A 14,928-nucleotide genomic window follows, 5' to 3' on the forward strand; every position below is an offset into this window, starting at 1 on the left:
CTCTAGCTGTTCCATCAGGATTGAGCTGCTAGTGAATAAGTAACATGAATGTGTAAAGGTCATAGTCCAGGCTCAGGTTGTTTAAAAAAAGAAAAATCTACTAGTTAAAGAAGGACTTATTGGAATTGATTGACAAATTCAGCAGTAGACGTCAATGAGGTCAGTTACCCCAAAGCATTTAAAACCTTGAATGTTACATTGTTGATGATCTTTTAATTGAAATATATAACTTGTTACTAAAATGCTGATCCATTGACACAATATGCCTTCCTATTTTGCAAAGAAGTTTTAGACAAACCCAGAGAATTGCAGAAATCAGAGCCTGAGTAGTTTGATAGAAAGTAACATTAGGATTTATTTATTTATTTATAAAAATAATAAAGGCAGGATAAAAACAAACAAACACTTTAGGAATTATTGATTCCAGTACATCAGGGTCCCCAGCCCCTGGGCTGTGGCTCACTACTGTGTCATGGCCTGTTTGTAACTGGCCACATTAGCAGCGGGCCAGCGTGCTTGCACATGCACACGCAGCTCAACTTGTGCAAGTCCAACTGCACATGCAGTCCCGTGGCCCACCCCACCCCCAAGCTGGACTCCAAACTGCAAAGGTTGGGGACTGCTGCAGAAGAGAAATTAGGGGAACCAGTGTTAGAAAATGTGATGAGCCAGGGTGGAATACAAAATAAACACAGTCACAAAAAAACAGGTAAAACCCCCTTTATTCCTTCACTTTGCTTCCAAGCTCCAAATATCCTTGACTGGAGACAAAAAACTCCCACACGAGCAGTTACAAGAAGGAGGAAATGCCGTTTAAACTAAAAATGCCTATAAATTAAAGAGTAAAAAACAACACAAACCAGGCAAGATAAGGGCTTGAAGACGTCCACAGATATCAGAACACGCACTGGCAAGGACGCCAAACTCAGAGAGGAGCAATAAACTAGAGATATTTCCACGCTTTGTTTCCAGCACTGGCTTATACGCATGTCCGTCCTCTTATCCAGTTGTCACAGCTGCAGCCCATGAAGAGGATCCAAGGCCCTCTCCTCCTGAATAGACCACGTCTCTCCCTTATCCTCTCCTCCCTGCATGCCCTAGGAGGGAGAGGGGATGGGCCTGGGTCTTCCTCTGACTGCCCAGCCGGCCTATGCCGTTCCCCAGCCTCCTCCACAACCTCCCGAGCCACACTTCCACTGAGGCTGTTCCTCAGAGGTGGTCTTCAGCAGGTTCTGACTAGTTCTGAAGAACTGGTAGTGGAAATTTTGAGTAATTCGGAAAATCAAATACCACCTCCAACTGGAGATTTTACACTATCCTTCCCCTGCCACGTCCACAGAACCGGTAGTAAAAAAAATTGAATCCCACCACTGCTGTTCCTTCCCTCCCTCGGAGTCAGTCTCCATCAGGAGCATGACAGAAAACCATCTCTAGAAGTTGAATATAATATTCTATATTCTGAAATCATTGATTGTTGTACAGTGGATTTTTCAGTCATTGTTCTTTCTTAGCATGATCTTTTTATTTTCTTGCACAAATTCACTCATAGCTTTAGTGTAGCAAAGTCTTGGAATATGATTATTGGGCTCTGAATTGCACATCATGAGAATCTCTACCATCGTGATTAATACATATCAGCACATTCCTATCCTGTAAAAGAGCTGAAAAATTGTTATTTCTGGATATTGAATTTAGGTCACTCTTATGTAATTTTTAAAATTATGATTGAGAATAGACTTGTTATAGTTTTAATTTATTGCAGAAGCAAAGATTTCTGTTATAAACAGAATTTTATTCTATATTAAATGCCCTACTCTGGTTTATGTATAATGTGTAAGGTTTAACTATTCCTTTCCCACTGCCCATAAAATTAATTCCAGATAGCCTTCTTTCTAAAGGTATAAAGACAGAGTGAGCTTTTTAGTATCAACTTCACTTGATTTTAGTGGACCTTATTGCCAGACATATTGTCAATTTCAGCCATAATATTCAAATGAACTACACATCAGTCAGTGACATCTCAGAGTTATGCTGATTTAATAACTTCTAAAGTTAGTTGAACAGCTGTAGGAATTATGAGAAGCCCTCAGTCAATGTTGGCTCTGCTTCAGTGCAGGAAATCCTTGACTTACAACAGTTCATTTAGTGACTGTTTGAAATTACATTGGCACTGAAAAAAGTTACTTATGATTGTTTTTCACGTGGACAACTGTTGTGGCATCCCCATGGTCACCTGATCAACAGTCAGATACTTGGCAATTGACTCATATTTATGACAAGTGCAGTGTCCCAGGGTTGTTTAATCACTTTTTGTGACTTTCTGACAAGTAAAATCAATGGGGAAGCCAGATTCACTTAACAACAGTGTTACTGTAATAACAACTGCAGTGATTCATTTAACAACTGTGGCAAGAAAGATCATAAAATGGGGCAAAACTCACTTAACACATATTTCACTATGCAACAGAAATTTTGGGCTCAATTGTGGTCGTAAGCTGAGAACTTTCCATACTTGGTTTTATATTTTCCATTAAATGTAATATTCTGGTTAGCAATGTTCAGCTATTTCAAGTTCAGAATCTGGGAGATATGAAAAACATTTATTATGCTTGCACAAAAGAGGCAGTTCCAAATATTTTTGCAAACAATTTGTTATTGCCTTCTGCTTAGAGCTCAGAGAGATTGACTGGCCTAAATTCATCCAGTGGTGTCAAGGATAGGAATAAAACTCACGGTCTTCTGCTTTCTATGTTGGTGACTTAAACCACTGCACAAACTGTCCTTCATTCAAATTAAAAAATGAAGCATGCTACTTTTTTTTTTTATAAACACAGAGTGCAACCAGATCTGAGCTAAAATATAATTTAATTTACATAGCTTGTGCCTAATGCTTAGGAATGGTTTGTCCTATTGCAGTTTCTTTCCATCTGCAAATAGTGTTCAAATATTGCATGCTATTCTGAAATTAACATTAAAATAATATGAGTAAAGGGTGTACTGAGATCAAATCTTGCAAAAAGACTATATAGTATATATAAAAACAGCAAAGATATTATAGAAAATACAAGATGTTGTTTTCATTAGTATTCCCCATTATATATGTTATTCCAGCCTTCGTCAGATAAGATGTGACTAAACAGGGACAATGATACCTTTAAACATCCATCATTTGAAGGCATGAGAAACCATATCTGTGATGTTGCAAGGACAATTTATGAATGTGCCATGAAGTCACCAAGATTGGGATTTGAAGAACCCTATTTTTAAATAATAACTCTACATAATCTGCCAAATAAACACAGGAGAGATTATGGCAATTTTGAAATGAGTCAGGGAAGACTATTTTAATACAGAACATAGAACTATGATTATATGCTCAGGGAACAATGAGAAACGAACCTTGAAAATTAGCTTTACTGCAGTGGCAGCTAAATGTAGTGGTGGAAGCTTTTTCAAAGGATATCAGTGAGAAAGAATTAAATGGTCTTCTGGACATTTCCCAGACTTGCTAGACTGGGAATGATGAGAAAGGGTCCTGGGCCTTGCTTAGAAGCATGATAGGTGGAGATCTGTGTTTGTTTTGCCCAGGATGGTCTCTTAACCATTACCGGGAAGTCTTTTTTGTTGTTGTTTTTACAAGAAAGACAGAAGTACAAATAGTAATTTGTAATACCATATAGAAACACATTGGCTGGTAGCGTCTAAGAAAAAGTACCACCTAACTATCCTTAATTATGAATCTGAACAGGAAAACTGCCAGTGACTCGGGACAAGCAGAATGGGGACTTTTTCTTTCTTGCCCTCAGTCAGATCCCATCACTGTCTTTTCCTTATGATCCAGGCTGTCCTGGACTCCTTACAAGAACCTGAACATCAGTGATTTCAATGTTTGCTCTGCTTTAATCCTATTTTTGTTGTTGCTTTTTCTGCTCTTGTCTTAATTTACCTCTGTAAATATGAAGATATATATGATAGACGTTGTTTTCCAGTCAAGCTGTAATTAGTTATTTGCTATACATATTTTCACTTTTTGTTATTTTTAATCTGGCACGGAGAGACAGGAAGTGAGAAATGAAATAAGAGGGTTGTTTTTTTTTCTTCACTAAAGCTCCATTTTGTCTTTTTTTAAATGCTGTGAACGATTTGATATAACAAGTAAATGTAGGCTTGGAAGATATGCTTTGGGGTGATTGATTGAATCAAGAACCTCTCCCCATTCAAATGGTCCTCAGCTTAGGGCCATTCACCCACAAACTATTCAAAGGCACAGGGATGCTGAAAAAATGGATAGAGGACCAGCCCTCAAAGTTCCAGGCATCATAGCATTCCTGAGGTCACATGATTGCAGCCCGAGTGTTGGTGTGCCTGGCTTGCAACTCTAGGGTTGCAGATAGCCAGGACCATGTGATCACCATTTGCAACCTTCCCTGCCCTCTTACCACAATCAAATTCAGTTGGGGAAGCTGGCAGGGAAAGTTGCAAGTCACCCCAATAAGCCACTCCCATTTTTATTTCTGCCCAGAGTACCTCCCTGCTGATACATAACCTCTGCTGACTCTTTCCTGGCCTCCCGTGATTCTCACATACAACTTGTGCTAGCCTCTCCTGTGGCTTCTGTATGGCTGTATGTCTCAGCCCTCTCAGACACTCTCCTGGCCTCTCCCTACCACTGGTATTCCTGCATCAACCCCAAGTTCCATACCTGTAACGTTACACTTCCTCCCACTTAAAAATTCACATGTCTTGAGATATGATGATGATCAGGACTGCCTGGGATTGTTGTCACTAAGTGATGTGGTCATGTAATGTTGCCCTGCATTGGTTAGCAATGGCAATCCTGGTCCCAATTGCTGGTCCCAATTGCAAGAGCTACCTATACATCATTTTTGCACCTGTATTTTAAAGTTACTTGACTCTTCTTTGCCTGGTGTGATCCTTGGGTCACAGGCATGTAACCACTGTTTCCAGTAAGGTGGGGATCAGCCCTGGCTGAATTCATTTAATTCCAAAAGAGGTCACAAGTGAAGAGAAAGTATATTCTGTTTTCAATAATGGATGAAGAACTTAGAAGAAAACTAATTTGTTCCTTTGGAATTAGGGATGCCAGAGTTTGTCAGTATCACATAAATAGACAAATGCCTGTTCAAATACTATCTGAAAACTACATATATATTTTTTTGCTTTTTAAGGACTTGCCAAACAGGTTGGGCATAAGACCAGAGTATATGAAGTAGCTGTGACTTTACCTTTTCAGTAAACCTTGAAATTAGGCTAACTGCCAGTGACACACTGCAGCACGTTGAATTATTTTAGTTCAACATAAGTAAGGAGGGAAACATTATTGAATGATAAAAATGACTATATAACTGATGGATAGGTTTAATTATCTAGACATCCGTTGAGCATCAAGTACAGGAAAAAAACATTAATCACCAAGACTTCCTTGTGCTAAATAGGACTGATTTAATGATGCAAAAAATAGGAAAACAAGCTAAAAGAGATATTACTCAGATTCTTGTACCATGCTGACAAAGGAGGAAATGACCAACAATGTGACTATAATGGAGATGGTTTGAAAAGCCACCTAACAATTACATGAATTTACAATTTAATTACTAGCATGTGAAAATATTTTTGCAATGATTCTAGACAATTACGTTTAAATTTCTTATCAGTATTCTGCCCTGGGGACCATGCCAGGAGTGTATATTTAATTCTCTTCTGAAAACCTGAATAAGTTTATTAAATCTATTTAAGAACATGCCTGTCATACTCTGACCTCATCTATTGATTTTTTATCCTAGTATTAATCCTTACTTCAAGAGAGGTGATGGATTTCTTTTACCTCACTGGAATATTTTTAGAGGCATATATATTGCTAACATTGGAATTAAAAGTTCTACAGTTTGTTTCATAACTATGCAATTATGTAAGAAGCTAGTTTATATAACATGTTACCCATTGTTAACCATGATTTTTTTAAAAAAGAAATTAATGTTTTGGGTTTGTATAAGATGCTGTGCAAACCATATGATTAAGTTCATACATTTACCAACATTAAAATGTGGTTAGTTTGTGGTTCAGTGCAGCTAATTATTGTTAACATTTTTACATGTTATAGTTGTTCTGAGTGGCTTATAAAACTCCACATGTGATATATAAAATTCTATAATCACTTATAATTCTAGAGTAGCCTCTAGACAAGATGAGCAGCACATATTCTCTAATAAATAATAATAAAATAAAAATTGTGGTGTGCTTGGTACTCTTTGACCTTGTTGGTTTTCTTGCAGATGTTTCATTACCAAACTAGGTCATCATCAGTACACTAAAACTAAAAAAAATCACAGTCATGACTGAATTTTTTAGGATAAATTGATAATTGCAATTTAAAACCTGTTTGAAATACTGTTAGTTTTGTGCCAGTTTTGGCATTCCAACATTTTTCAATGTGTTATACATAGTGCACGTCTCAACTACAGAATATAATGATGACAAGTGTCAGATAGGCAATTATATTTAGCTGTTTGACAGTGTCATTGAATGTTAACAAAGATTTTGAGTTGCTTTCTGTGTGATTGGAGAGGAATGAGGGAATGCATCTCTGTTGCCATAGAAACTAGGCCATTATTTCTTGCCTTGCTATCCTGTACTGGTAGCTTCATTGCTGGGAGCAAGACTTTTGTTTTGATTAAGTTCTAGTTATTGACTACTTGCAATAGAATGCAGATGTGTCTTCATGTTAAGATATGCAACCCATGAGCAGCAGTGCATTGTAAATAGATAATTTTTCCTTTGAACATGCAACTATGTGCACCCTTTATCTGAATCAAGTAGGATTATTTATGTGTAGTAAGACAGTGTAATATGTCTAAAAAGGTTAGATAAAAATATGAGTATGTATGTGCACATGAGACTGCTGAGTGAGCTTATTCATTGCCATGAGGTGAGCTATCATCAGTACATTGATGATGCCCAACTATGAATCTTGTCCCCTGTAAATTAAGCAATACTGTGAACGTCTTATCCAGGTATCTGCAGGCTCTGAGGATCTGGATGGGAAGCAATAGCACTTAGACTTATATGCCGCTTCATAGCCCTCTCTAAGCAGTTAAGCAGGAAAAACCTGCTTAAGCTGAATTCTGATAAAATTAACTGGCTCTGGGTTTTGAGCCTTACTGATTCTAGGTGCTGGATACCCTAGGCAAATCCTGTGAGCAATCAGGAATCCTGCTTGAGGACCAAGTAGATGTCATGCCTAGGAAGGCCTTTGCACAGCTTCAGCTCATACCCCAGTCACCCCCAGAATGGGACTAATGGGACTACTGCATGGGGCTGTCCTTGAAGAGTATTCAGAAATTTCTGCAGGTGCAGAATGCAGCATGCAGTTATGCATGCTGCTAGGGCAGCATATATAAACCTCTGCTCTGTTCTGTTATTTGAATTGGTTGTCAGTTTGCTTTTCGGTTCAATTCAAGGAGCTGGTTTTCACTTTTAAAGACCTTCATGGCATGGAACCAGGTGGGGACCGCCTCTCCCCAATTATATTAACCCATGCCATTAGGCAGAAAGGGCATGCTGCTGATACCATCAGCCAGGAATCTATGTTTGATGGGTCCCAAGCAATAGGCCTTCTGCTCTGGTACCTGCCTTAGGGAACATCCCTCCTCCACCAACATTAAATTAGCTCTATCTCTTTTGATGATCTGAAAGTCCCTCAAGATCTGCTTTTACCACCAGGCCTGGAGGTCCTATGGAACTAGAAACTTGTTTAGATGATTCCATTGTTCCACTCTCTCTGTTTAGGGTTTGTATATATATATATATATATATATATATATATATATATATATATATATATATATATATATATATATATATATATATATATATATTTAATTATCGCCATTTCTTAATGCCGATTTTTACATTTTAAACGTTATTTTTATGCATGTATTATTTTTTTCTTGACCATTGTACACTACCCAACGTCACCTCTCATGATATGTGCAGCTGTATCAATTAGGGTAGGTAGGTAGGGTAGGTAGGTCGATAGATAGTCCAACTATATTAGGCAATGTATAACTAACACAATGAGGTAATTAAATAAAGGAGAATGTTTTAATGGTATTCAGAAAGGGAAAATAGCCTAATCTTTCGGTTCAGTACTGGTTATTTAGGATGATTGTGCTGGAGTAAATTCATTCATTCTTGCTATCCATTTCAGAAATTTACAAATATATATTTGAAGTGCTAAAGAAACGTGACATATATATTTAAACAATTTTCTGAAAAGGGTAGCTTGGGAAAACTTCCCCAATTATGAACAATCTTCTTTGCTTTGTCTCTCAGATGTTTTGCTGCTTCATTTTATCTGTTCTGTTATGAAACAGTATTCCCATACTAGGCAATTAAGGAACTATCTGCTTTATGTGAATCCATGATAATTAAAAGCTGGTAACAATGCTGAAATGGAATTTCAGTCTATTTCATACAGCTTCTTTTCATAGGCTGTATTTTTTTCACCATTGCAACACTGTTCAATCATTCCCTTTCCCTTCCAATTAAAACCCTTATTAAAATTCTTATCAATTCACACAGTGACATTTTTTTTCTATTTAAAGTGTGACAAAAACACTAAACAATGGAAGCTTTGCATCCTAAGCCTAAAATATCTGATTGAGAAAATATTTTCAGGTTGTAACCCATAAGAAAGAGTATATTGCTCTTTTAGATCTACAAACTTTGATTCAACTGCTTAAAAGCTCCCAACAAGATGTTCTGTTTCATCTGCATAGATGAACATCTATAGAAGTCTGTGGGACTGGCTGTAAGTGTAGATGCCAATCACTGGACCAGAAGAGCAGTCTTCAGAATCTACATATTTATTCCAGTGTGCATAAACCATCATAGCACATTCTCATTTCTTCAGCCATTATTTACATGGGTTTTTATATATGTATTTTCTATTGCTTTATATTCTTCTGAAGCAGCTGACATGGTAGTGAATGAAATGTACGGTATATTCAGAGATTTGTTAAATTCCACCCTGTCCCTCTGATAAAACTAAGTTAACTAACAAACTATGACTTCATAATACAATTTTGGAATTCTCCTACAGGCTATGTTTGAACTGGTCACTTCAGAAGCCTCGTACTACAAAAGTTTGAATTTATTGATATGTCATTTCATGGAAAATGATCGACTGAAAAAGATTTTGCATCCTTCAGAGGCTCACATACTCTTCTCCAATGTTCTGGATGTCATAGCAGTCAGTGAAAGGTAAATCCTTAAATGATTGTTATGGGTAGAAACTTTCTCATCTTCTCTGAAAGGGACAGATAGTGATTATTAATAACATTAGTAAAATTTACAGTATTGTTCAAAATTGCTTCTCTGAAATAGTAAGATTGTTAAGTCTTATATTTTTTCAATCAGAAACAGCAAAAAACAAAAAAAATGCATCAGACGAGTCCACTTTCATGCTGCTGTAGGGAAGTGTGGACTTAGTAGGTTGCGGAAATTATGGATGTCATCATGATGGTTGGAACCTCACTGCTTATTTCCACAGTCCTGTTCTTTTTCGAACTACTCCTGCAGGCACTGTCAGAGCAGGCAATGTATTTTAAGAACAGTCCTGTTTATCCCATATTTTATCTCTAGAATTAAAGACAGTGTGTCTTTTTAATTGAACATTATGGAAAAACAACATTGGGTTGGATAGATCTCTCATTTGTCAAGGGTTAGATTGATAAGACATAAATAATTTCAGAGTAGCAGTGTTTCAGAATTAATTTGAACGAAAAAACTATAAATATTCTGGCTTTCTCTCTATGATTTTTACTGCAGTCATTATGTGAATATGTCATAATGTACATTAATCAATTCCTGCACCTATACTGTATATATATATAAAATAGGATTATATACTCCTCATTATGCTACTTCTCTTCCTGTGAATCAGAGGTCTAACCATGGGTATGGGGTCATGTATGCATGCTATTCTCCCTACCCATGAAATGAGGGCAAAAACCTTTAATTTACAGAGATCAGTGTCAAGAATTGGTCATTAATTACAAAAACAAAAACAAGAATCTTTTACTTAATTCTTGTAACATTCTCTTTCCACAATCTGTCTAGGGATTAGTTTGTCTCAGCTTGAAAAGTATGTATGTATATGTATATATTTTGCTCACATTTTTAAATAAGTTACTTAAAGTTATTTATTAGATAAAATGAAAATGACTAGTCATGTATTAGTTTGCACTTATAATATTTTTTTTAAATAATGAACTTTCAAATATACTCACATGGCTCAAATGTGGTATAAAACAAATAAGAGAGATCTCCTTCAGCAATGCAAATAAAAATGAAAATATTTTAGAGTCTATATTTTCCAATTTTCTATGCTTCTTTCTGGAAAGAATTGAAGCAAAACACAAACTGAAGATTCTGTCGCAATCTTTGCTTTCCTTCTTTGTTGGCTGTATGTTGTTGTTTTTTTAATTTGAATGATTAATTCTTGATTTCTCCTTTAGATTTCTCTTAGATCTTGAGAAGCGAGTAGAAGAGAACATTGTAATCTCCGATGTCTGCGACATTGTCCATCAGCATACTGTTAGCTACTTCTCAGTATATGTCACTTATGTGTCCAACCAGACCTACCAGGAAAGAACCTACAAGCAACTTCTGTGAGTGTAATTTCTCAAGCATGGCTTTGCTAATGAAACAATTTAACTCCAGCACAGCAACTGGATAACCTTCAAGATCTCAATAGTTAGCTCACAGGGGAAATTTATTTTCCTCAGGTTTTAAGAATTCATGTCTGGGTTCAATGTATAATTAAGTTAAACAATACAGCCAAAAGACCAACAGAGGTAGATGTAAGCATTTTGTATTGACTCATCAGTACCTACGTTATAATAACACGGTTAAAATCAGCTTCAAATATAAGACCTAGCAAGAGCATTAATTAAGCCTATAAGGTATGCAGGAAAGCAACCAATGGCAAGCCTTATGCCCACGGGAGGCGTAGATTGACACAAACCGTTTCTGCACACACAAGAGGGGCTTCAAACGGTTAATGACCACTGCCTCAGCAAAACACAGGAAAATGGCCGAAGAAGGCATTTTATGGCCTTGATTTGCTGCTGTTGTTGGATTACTCAAGGCTGTATGGACCCATTTAGGAAGATGCTCCTTTATTCTGAAAGCCAAACACCTATAAGTTCTGTTGATGTAATTGTCTCCACAATTACAAACAAATAATTAAGTGCTAAATATGTGATTCATTTCATACCAGAATAAAAGACAAAAAGACATGTACCTGATCATAAAGAAGGATATTACCTTTGGGCATTGTTCTGTCCCTCAGTCTGCATGGCACAATTTTTATAACAGATAATTAAAGGCGGGGAGGGGGATGCATCTCCTTGCCCTCCTTTAATCTTGGCAGGATATCTTTTCTTCCTACCTATTGATGGAAGGACAATCTCTTTTAAGCAGTGATCCCATGAAATTATGAGATCCTTTTCATTGTGAGCCTTTTTATGACTGATAACACATCTGATTTTACTAGCTTAATGAAGATTGGTTCAGAACTTTGGAACAGACCATAAGTGTTGCGGATAACTCTAGTCTTTTAGAAAAAAAAATCTTCATTACATTAAGAAGTGATCTAACAATTGTGAGCACACACATAAACATAACAATAAAAATACAGCTTGTAGGTTCCCTAATAATGAAAGCACCTTGCTCTCCTTGAACCAAGATGTATCCTGATAAGGTCAGGAACATTTTTACCAAAGTCATTTAAGAAAAGCTAGGCAGAATCATATATATAACATTTACAGTTAAAAATTGAACTGTTCATGGTGATTCATGCTGAAGTCCTCTGTACCAAATGTATTCACTAAAGATGGTTTTGTATTTCAGAAATTACATCAAATTGAGGTCCAGAGGAGGGTTAATTGTGGCCATTCCAAAATTTTACCTGCTTCCAGAACAGTGCCTCATGGCCTAGGGAAGCAGAGGGGCAGAACAGCTTGCTCTGCTTCTTCAACACCATCTCTGCAGCCCAAGGTCTACGGAGACCCAGCAGAGTAGGATGGGGAGAGATAGATGAGAGGTCCTTGCGGGTTGGTCATTAGGGAAGGTGAATTGCCAAGTGCCTGAATTTTGTTCAGATATCTGTGGGTGCTGTAGCAGCTGCAACTTCAGACGGGTTGTTAAGTCCTTTCATTCAGCACCATTGTAATTTTGAATGGTCATTGAATGGTCTTAAGTTGACAATCTATACAAGCAAACGTCTGTTACTGCCATTCTAAAATTTGTTCATGTGATTCAAGGTTAAATTGCTCCTTAACAAGTGCTTAATAGAAGGGAACAGTGTTCCTTAGAGATCTGTGATATTACAGGATGGAAATTATTCTTGCTTCGAGAACAGTTTTTGCATAGGAAAGATACATTCAGGAATGAGTACCACTGGCAAGAAAGTGGACTAAAGTAGATGAATGTGGTAAGCATGGTGTTGGAACTTTATCTCTTCTTGCATCAACTTCTGATCAAAACATTGAATGACAGTGCAAATCATTAAAAAGATCAATTGTAATTAGATGACAAGTAGTGTATTCTGATTTTTTTTACTATGATTCCGTTTGAAGTTGTTTCATAACCAGGAATTAAGCAACAAAACAGGGATATAACGTCAATGGGAAAACTTTCAAAGAAAAGCTACAATGGATGTTCAATTTAATGTGCTTCCTGTTGTATATGTATTGCATAATTATATTCATGTTCCAATTCCAGGGTCAAATTGGCCTATAGTTCTCCTATCCATTCTTTCTCTTCCTTCAGAAAAAAACATTTGATGGCTCATCGGATCTCACCAGGCCCCCCCAGGGTTCACTTGAGCCAGAATCCAGGGTTTGCTTCAGCTGTGTTCCCATGATGATGGCTCAGCCTGTTTGAAACTATAAACTGGAAGTGCTCAATCAAAAATCCCTGATAGCCTGAGATGCAGCTTTCAGAGATGACCAAATTGTTATCAAACTGTAATTTTAAATGTGAATGAGAAGGAAATTAGTAAATATATGATTGAGGAATAAATGTTTATCTGTGCTTAGTTTTGCTTACATTTAAATATAAATTAAATTAAATGTTCTTCTGGTCCACTTGCTATTTTTTGGATTCTGGCCTGTGGCATACCATTTAAAGGCCAAGTGCAGCCCTAACTGGAAAGAGCTGTTTTGCACTTTGGCCTTAAATCAATAATTTAGATTTAATTTTCATATTCCAGAGGCTTCCCTCTATTGTAGTTCATTATGAACACAAAGTTCCCTTATAATGATGCCTTTTCTTGGCTGCAAGGAATCCAATAACATGAGCTCCCTTGCAAGATAAACAAAAATTGTGAGCTGCTTTTCTGAACTACTGAATGACAGTAGCCATACCTCTGCCTGTCAATGTGAGTTTCCCATCTGGGTCAAGTAAATTCTTCATCACAATATTTCCAGCAAGGTTTCCCTTGGTCAGAGCACCTTATAGAAAGCTGTCTTCTATGACAATATGCACTTCACCATACCAGAATAATCTGACTGTGTAAAAATGTATAATTAAGTCTCTGACTCAACTGCTTGGACACACTCTCCATTCACATACACCCCCACACACAGCATAGGCAGCTAAGTCTGTATATGTTACATAAGGGAAACCATTACTCTGCTTGCATATAAAAAGTCTATTTTTCCATTTCCCAATACTATAAATATACTCAACCATAAACCAACATTCAAAGTGCTAATATTTTGCACCACAATTTTCAAAACAAGACCCAAGCCAAAGGTGCCGGAAGTATTGAGAAAGGTAGTGTTGTGGATTAAAAGAATAACATAGAGCAGATCAGTTACTCCTACAGGCTTAAGACAAAATGAAATAACAAATACCTCTCTCAATCTGTCTGTTTCGGCAGCCAAGACAAGCCAGGTTTCCGAGAGCTGATTTTACAATTGGAACTGGATCCAAAATGCAAAGGCTTACCTTTCTCATCTTTCTTGATTTTGCCTTTTCAAAGAATCACTAGGCTGAAGCTGCTGGTACAGGTACAATAAATTTATATTCTTCTTTTCATTCTTATGTGGGTGCCACCTGCAAAGGAGATGACAACATTCAAATAGGAAATGAAAAGCCAATAAGAAATATTTATGGGTATTAGGCTGAATAGAAGATCTGTAAATACTCTTTTTAGTGTTGATATTATAGACGGTAATACTAAATTAGCATCAAAGTCTTATACATGTATTCAAGTAAGTACTGTTCAACAATAATACAACTTAACAATACATACAGTATATACATATATCTATATATATATAAAAGCAAAATACCATTCACGCATCATCAAAAATCTCCAGAACCGTAAAGCCTACAAACTTGAAATTTGGCACGTATGTTCCTCTTGGCTACTAGGTGCTCACTAAGAAAGGATTTTTCGAAATGACCATCAGAGCAATAGTATTTAGTATATTATTATTAACACGCTCTGATGCTAAGGAGTTCTACTCTCCCTCCCCACCTGAAAAGAAATCTGTTCCAAATGCAAAACACAAGCAGAGGAGAGGAGTTTCAGTTTTAGTTTCACAGCAGCAACCAGCTTTAGTACAGAACAGTTGAATTAAGCTATGCCCAAGCTCCTTGCTGTCTCCTTGCTCACTCAGCAAACACTTTCAGTTTCCAAACAGCCCTCAACTCTCACACATTGACAGGATGCTAGCCAGATGGATGCTGGTAGGCAGAGGCAGAATTTTTCCCCCTTGTTTTCCTCTTCAAAAACTAAGCCCGATCACATAGTTTCGTAGTGAAGCACGGGTATAGAGCTACACACACAGAGAGACAGACAGACAGACACAATATTTGAAAATATCCTACTGT

The 14,928-nt window shown here is 37.0% G+C and overlaps 1 protein-coding gene across 2 annotated transcripts in view; it reads left to right on the forward strand.

The window, feature by feature from the left end:
- Positions 1 to 14,928, forward strand: part of NGEF (neuronal guanine nucleotide exchange factor) — a 63,721-nt gene that overhangs the window by 37,444 nt on the left and 11,349 nt on the right. For both annotated transcript variants that reach the window (XM_087964826.1, XM_087964827.1), the window contains 3 exons: positions 9,122 to 9,282; positions 10,539 to 10,691; positions 13,970 to 14,099. In XM_087964826.1, coding sequence (XP_087820952.1) covers positions 9,122 to 9,282; positions 10,539 to 10,691; positions 13,970 to 14,099 — 444 coding nt within the window. The remainder of the gene's footprint in view (positions 1 to 9,121; positions 9,283 to 10,538; positions 10,692 to 13,969; positions 14,100 to 14,928) is intronic.

Source organism: Notechis scutatus, chromosome 4 (assembly GCF_049901735.1).
Source record: "Notechis scutatus isolate UNSWTSFEM ecotype Mainland chromosome 4, rNotScu1.2, whole genome shotgun sequence".
Lineage (NCBI taxonomy): Eukaryota > Metazoa > Chordata > Lepidosauria > Squamata > Elapidae > Notechis > Notechis scutatus.